The 7,500-nt window shown below is 49.8% G+C and overlaps 1 protein-coding gene across 6 annotated transcripts in view; it reads right to left on the bottom strand.

Moving 5' to 3' along the window:
• The window catches only part of plekhg2 (pleckstrin homology domain containing, family G (with RhoGef domain) member 2), a 240,143-nt gene that overhangs the window by 33,959 nt on the left and 198,684 nt on the right, over positions 1 to 7,500 (bottom strand). For all 6 annotated transcript variants that reach the window (XM_039822798.1, XM_039822818.1, XM_039822788.1 and 3 more), the window contains exons 8-10: positions 6,985 to 7,167; positions 5,570 to 5,662; positions 3,422 to 3,508 (exon numbers count right to left, since the gene is read on the bottom strand). In XM_039822798.1, the coding sequence (XP_039678732.1) occupies positions 3,422 to 3,508; positions 5,570 to 5,662; positions 6,985 to 7,167 (363 nt within the window). The remainder of the gene's footprint in view (positions 1 to 3,421; positions 3,509 to 5,569; positions 5,663 to 6,984; positions 7,168 to 7,500) is intronic.

The raw sequence follows: 7,500 nt of genomic DNA on the forward strand, positions 1-7,500 counted from the left end.
CTGTGTCCAGTTCTCCCACTATAATCAGTGTATGTGTCCAGTTCTCCCACTATAACCAGTGTCTGTGTCCAGTTCTCCCACTATAACCGGCGTCTGTGTCCAGTTCTCCCACTATAACCAGTGTCTGTGTCCAGTTCTCCCACTATAACCAGTGTCTGTGTCCAGTTCTCCCACTATAACCAGTGTCTGTGTCCAGTTCTCCCACTATAACCAGTGTCTGTGTCCAGTTCTCCCACTATAACCGGCGTCTGTGTCCAGTTCTCCCACTATAACCGGCGTCTGTGTCCAGTTCTCCCACTATAACCAGTGTCTGTGTCCAGTTCTCCCACTATAACCAGTGTCTGTGTCCAGTTCTCCCACTATAACCAGTGTCTGTGTCCAGTTCTCCCATTATAACCGTGTCTGTGTCCAGTTCTCCCACTATAACCGGCTGTCTGTGTCCAGTTCTCCCACTATAACCAGTGTCTGTGTCCAGTTCTCCCACTATAACCAGTGTCTGTGTCCAGTCCCACTATAACAGTGTCTGTTCCAGTTCTCCCACTATAACCAGTGTCTGTGTCCAGTTCTCCCACTATAACCAGTGTCTGTGTCCAGTTCTCCCACTATAACCAGTGTCTGTGTCCAGTTCTCCCACTATAACCAGTGTCTGTGTCCAGTTCTCCCACTATAACCAGTGTCTGTGTCCAGTTCTCCCACTATAACCAGTGTCTGTGTCCAGTTCTCCCACTATAACCAGTGTCTGTGTCCAGTTCTCCCACTATAACCAGTGTCTGTGTCCAGTTCTCCCACTATAACCAGTGTCTGTGTCCAGTTCTCCCACTATAACCGTGTCTGTGTCCAGTTCTCCCACTATAACTCATGCCTGTGTCCAGTTCTCCCACTATAACCGGGCGCTCTGTGTCCAGTTCTCCCACTATAACCAGCGTCTGTGTCCAGTTCTCCCACTATAACCGGCGTCTGTGTCCAGTTCTCCCACTATAACCAGTAACACTGCTGATAACAAGGTTTCAGTTAACCCTTTCTGCAACCTCCTGCCATCCCTCCCCTCCCCCCCCCCCTCCCCCCCCCTCCCCCGCCCCCTCCCTCCTACCCTCCCTCCCTCCTCACCTTCACCTCCTCCTTTCCCCTGCCGTGTCTTTGTTGTGTTGTTGAACTGGATGAAGTCCTGGTTTTATACACCAGCTGATGCAATTACTACCTTAATCAGCTGATCGTCAAAAGGCTGTGACGATATGCCACGCATCAAGATCAATTAACAAAAATTATCAGTTTACATCGAGCCTACAGTTTACTGCGAATGTCACTGCATTCATGCACAATTTATAAAAATAAAAGTTAATATCGAAATCATACTTTTGGCTCCAACAGTTCATCTTTTCTGTCTCATTTTTTGCAGTATCCCTTGCTGCTGTGAGATTGTGAGATTGTGAGTTTCCGCTCTGACGGATTAATAAAAGGTTTAAATTGTTGAATTTTTAAAGTACCTTTCGTGAGAGAAGCGGGATGGTTTTCTACGATCAGTCTCTTGAGGTAGTGGACCCACAGCCTCTTCTCCTCCTGGTTCTTCGTCTGCAGCGACAACACATGCATCAAACATGCAGCAAACAGACTCTGGAGGAAACATCTCGTCACTGTAATTATGACCCTTTTCATCTAGAAATATACGAACAAAATTGTGAACGCAACGCTCTTGTTTTTGCCCCCATTTTGCATGAGCTGAACTCAAAGATGTAAGACTTTGTCTATGTACACTAAAAGGCCTGTTTCTTCTCAAATATTGTTCACCAAATGTGTCTAAATCTGTGTCAGTGAGCACTTTTCCTTTTGCCGAGATCATCCATCCACCTCACAGGTGTGTATGCAAGATGCTGATTGGACAGCAGGAGTATTGCACAGGTGTGACTTAGGCTGGACACAATAAAAGGCCACTCTAAAATGTGCAGTTTTACTGTATTGTGAGTCAGGGGGGGGTCCTAACAACGTCAGGTATCTGGTGTTATGGTTAGGGTTCATCCCCTTTTAATTTATATTATTTTTTAATATAATTTAATTTTTTTATAATTTTTAATATTAACTCTCTCTCACACACCACACACACAACCCACACGACCTGGACCACACACACACCTGGACCAACCAAAAAAAACACCTGACCCCACAACACACACACCTGGACCATACACACACCTGGACCACACACACACCTGGACCACACACACAACTGGACCACACACACACCTGGACCATACACACACCTGGACCACACACACACCTGGACCACTACACACACCTGGACCATACACACACACCTGGACCACACACTCACCTGGACCACACACTCACACTGGACCATACACACACCTGGACCAACACAACACACCTGGACCATAACACCACCTCTGGACCCTCATACACACACCTGCTAACTCACACACTCACCTGACCACACACACCTGACCACACACACACCTTGATTCATACTACCTGACCATACTAATACCTGACCACACACCCTTACCTTTCCCCCCTCCCTCCTCCTCCCTCCTAACCTCCTTCCTCCACCTTCCCTTCTCTCCCTCCTAACCTCCCTCCCCCTCCCTCCTTACCTCCTCTCCCTCCTCCCTCCCTCCTACTCCTCTCCCTCCCTCCCTCCTAACCTCCCTCCCTCCCTTCTTACCTTCCCTCCTGCCTCCTAACCTCCCCCTCCCTCCCCTCCCCACCTTCCCTCTCCCTCCCCTCCCCCATCTCCCTCCCTCCTTACCATACCTTTCCCCTCCCACCTCCCCATCTTCCATCCTCCCTCCCCTCTTCTTACCTTCCCTCCCTCCCCTTTTTACCTTCCCTCCCTCCCTCCTTATACTCCTCTCTCCTCCCTCCTTACCTCTCTCTCCCTCCCCCTCCTTACCATACCTTCCCTCCCACCTCTTACCTTCCAGCATCCCTCCCCTTCTTACCTTCCCTCCCTCCCTCTTTTACTCCTTCCCCTCTCCCTCCCCTCCTTGCATCTTCCCCTCTCCCACCTCCTCCTTACCTTCCATCCTCCCTCCTTTCTATTCATTCTCTTTACTTACATTCATTGTTTGTTGAACTGAATGACAGCTCCTGGCTTTTATACACCAGCTGATGCAATTACTACCTTAATCAGCTGATCGTCAAAAGGCTGTGACGATATGCCACGCATCAAGATCAATTAACACAAATTATCAGTTTACATCGAGCCTACAGTTTACTGCGAATGTCACTGCATTCATGCACAATTTATAAAAATAAAAGTTAATATCGAAATCATACTTTTGGCTCCAACAGTTTATATTTTCTGTCTTATTTTTTGCAGTATCCCTTGCTGCTGTGAGATTGTGAGATTGTGAGTTTCCCCTCTGACGGATTAATAAAAGGTTTAAATTGTTGAATTTTGAAGTACCTTCTGCGGGAGAGAAGCGGGATGGTTTTCTACGATCAGTCTCTTGAGGTAGTGGACCCACAGCCTCTTCTCCTCCTGGTTCTTCGTCTGCAGCGACAACACATGCATCAAACATGCAGCAAACAGACTCTGGAGGAAACATCTCGTCACTGTAATTATGACCCTTTTCATCTAGAAATATACGAACAAAATTGTGAACGCAACGCTCTTGTTTTTGCCCCCATTTTGCATGAGCTGAACTCAAAGATGTAAGACTTTGTCTATGTACACAAAAGGCCTGTTTCTCTCAAATATTGTTCACCAAATGTGTCTAAATCTGTGTCAGTGAGCACTTCTCCTTTGCCGAGATCATCCATCCACCTCACAGGTGTGGCGTATCAAGATGCTGATTGGACAGCAGGAGTATTGCACAGGTGTGACTTAGGCTGGACACAATAAAAGGCCACTCTAAAATGTGCAGTTTTACTGTATTGGGGGAGTCAGGGGAGGGGTCCGAACAACAGTCAGTATCTGGTGTTATGGTTAGGGTTCATCCCTCTCTCTCTCTCACACACCACACACACACCTGGACCACACACACACCTGGACCACACACACACCTGGACCACACACACACCTGGACCACACACACACCTGGACCACACACACACCTGGACCACACACACACCTGGACCACACACACACCTGGACCACACACACACCTGGACCACACACACACCTGGACCACACACACACCTGGACCACACACACCTGGACACACACACACCACCTGGACCATACACACACACCTGGACCACACACACACCTGGACACACACACACACCTGGACCACACACACACCTGGACCACACACACCTGGACCATACACACACCTGGACCACACACTCACCTGGACCACACACTCACCTGGACCACACACACACCTGGACCACACACTCACCTGGACCACACACACTCACCTGGACCACACACACACCTGGACCACACACTCACCTGGACCACACACACACCTGGACCACACACACACACCTGGACCACACACACAACCTAAAAAAAAGGACCACACACACACCTGGACCACACACACACCTGGACCATACACACTGGACCACACACACACCTGGACCACACACACACCTGGACCACACACACACCTGGACCACACACACACCTGGACCACACACTCACCTGGACCACACACACACACCTGGACCACACACACACCTGGACCACACACTCACCTGGACCACACACACCTGGACCACACACACACCTGGACCACACACACACCTGGACCACACACACACACCTGGACCACACACACACCTGGACCACACACACACCTGGACCACACACACACACCTGGACCACACACACACCTGGACCACACACTCACCTGGACCACACACTCACCTGGACCACACACACCACCAAACTCATACACTCACCTGGACCAAAAAAAAAAAAAAAAAAAAAAAAAAAAAAAAAAAAAAAAAAAAAAAAAAAAAAAAAAAAAAAAAAAAAAAAAAAAAAAAAAAAAAAAAAAAAAAAAAAAAAAAAAAAAAAAAAAAAAAAAAAAAAAAAAAAAAAAAAAAAAAAAAAAAAAAAAAAAAAAAAAAAAAAAAAAAAAAAAAAAAAAAAAAAAAAAAAAAAAAAAAAAACCACACACACACCTGGACCACACTCCTGGACCACACACTCACCTGGACCACACACTCACCTGGACCACACACTCACCTGGACCACACACACACCTGGACCACACACAAAAACGAACAAAAAAAAAAAAAACTCACACTGGACCACACACACACCTGGACCACACACACCTGGACCACACAAACACCTGGACCACACACACACCTGGACCACACACTCACCTGGACCACACACTCACCCTGGACCACACACACCTGGACCACACACACCTGGCCACTCACCTGGACCACACACACACACCGGACCACACACTCACCTGGACCACAACACACCTGGACCACACACACCTGGACCACACACACACCTGGACCACACACACACACCTGGACCACACACACACCTGGACCACACACACTCACCTGGACCACACACACACACCTGGACCACACACACACCTGGACCACACACACACCTGGACCACACACTCACCTGGACCACGTGCTGCTGTTTGGGAATGGTCTGATCGGACACTTTGAAGCACAGAGAATCCTTCAGGGTCTCTACCAGCAGCAGATTACAACACTGGAGAGAGAGAGGGGGGGGGGAGGGGGAGAGAAAAAGGGGGAGGGAGGAAAGAGAGGGAGAGGGGGGAGAGATGGGGAGAGAGGGGGGAAAGAGAGAAGGGGGGAAGAGAAGGCAAGAGACAGACAGAGGGAGAGGCAGACAGAGAGAGGCAGAGAGAGAGACAGACAGAGATTGTGATTGACACGCAGCTTACTTACTGGGTGAGCTAGAGGTCACCCCTCCCTCCTTCCTCCTTCCTCCCTCCTTACCTTCCCTCGTCCCTCCTAACCTTTCCTCCTCCCTCTATTCCTTCCCTCCTAACCTTCCCTCCTCCTTCTTACCTTCCCTCATGCCTCCTTACCTTCCTTCCTCCCTCCTTACCTTCCCTCATCCCTCCTTACCTTCACTCCTCCCTTCTTACCTTCCTTCCTCCCTCCTTACCTACCGTCCTCCCTCCTTACCTTCCCTCCTCCCTCCTAACCTTCCCTCCTCCCTCCTAACCTTCCCTCCTCCCTCTATTCCTTCCCTCCTAACCTTCCCTCCTCCTTCTTTTCCTCCCCCTCATGTTTCCTTACCTTCCTTCCTCCCTCCTTACCTTCCCTCATCCCTCCTTACCTTCACTCCCTCCCTTCTTACCTTCCTTCCTCCCTCCTTACCTTCCGGTCCTCCTCCTACCTTCCCTCCTCCCTCCTAACCTTCCCTCCTCCCTCCTAACCTTCTTTCCTCTCTCCTAACCTTCCCTCCTCCCTCCTTACCTTCCCTCCTCCCTTCTTACCTTCCATCCCTCCTCCCTCCTAACCTTCCCTCCTCCCTCCTTACCTTCCCTCCTCCCTCCTTACCATCCCTCCTCCCTCCTAACCTTACGTCCTCCCTCCCTTCCCTCCTCCCTCCTATCCTTCCCTCCTCCCTCCTTACCTTCCCTCCTCCCTCCTTACCTTCCCTCCTCCCTCCTTACCTTCCCTCCTCCCTCCTTACCTTCCCTCCTCCCTTCTTACCTTCCCTCCTCCCTCCTTACCTTCCCTCCTCCCTCCTTACCTTCCCTCCTCCCTCCTAACCTTCCCTCCTCCCTCCTTACCTTCCCTCCTCTCTCCTAACCTTCCCTCCCTCCCCTAACCTTACCCTCCTCCCTTCTTACCTTCTCATCCCTCCTCCCTCCGAGACCTTCCCTCCTCCTCCTTACCTTCCCTCCTCCCTCCTTACTGGCATCCCTCCCTCCCTCCTAACTTACGTCCTCCCTCCTTACCTTCCCTCCTCCCTCCTAACCTTCCCTCCTCCCTCCTTACCTTCCCTCCTCCCTCCTAGTCTAAGGTGTTTTCACACCTTGCTGCGTCCTAACTTACGAAGATATGCGTGCTGTAGACAAACTGCTCCAGCCTCTTCTTGGCGATCAGCAGCATGGTATCAAACAGGAAGAAGGCTCTCTCCTTCTTCACGCGCTGCACCTTGAAGGAACCTTCCAGAACCAGCTCTCCGAACCCGCCCAGGTCCGGCCCGCTCCAGTTCACCAGCAGGGACTCGATTTCCTGTGAGGAGGAGGAGAAAGGTCACAGGTCATCTCTCCACAAAACCCACTAAAATGTCCAAAGAGTTTCTATATCAGAAGTTCTGGTTTCTATCAACCACATTTAAAACAAGGTAACGAGGATGGTTCCCTACGACGCTCTTCACCTGTGTGTGTTTGTGTGTTTATGTGTGTGCATGCGTGTGTGCGTGTGTTTGTGTGTGTGTATATGTGCATGCGTGTGTTTCTTTGTGTGTGTGTGTGTTTCTTTGTGTGTGTATGTGTGTGCATGCGTGTGTTTCTTTGTGTGTGTTTATGTGTGTGTTTTTGTGTGTGTGTGTGTGTTTATGTGTGT

This window comes from Perca fluviatilis, chromosome 2 (assembly GCF_010015445.1).
Source record: "Perca fluviatilis chromosome 2, GENO_Pfluv_1.0, whole genome shotgun sequence".
Lineage (NCBI taxonomy): Eukaryota > Metazoa > Chordata > Actinopteri > Perciformes > Percidae > Perca > Perca fluviatilis.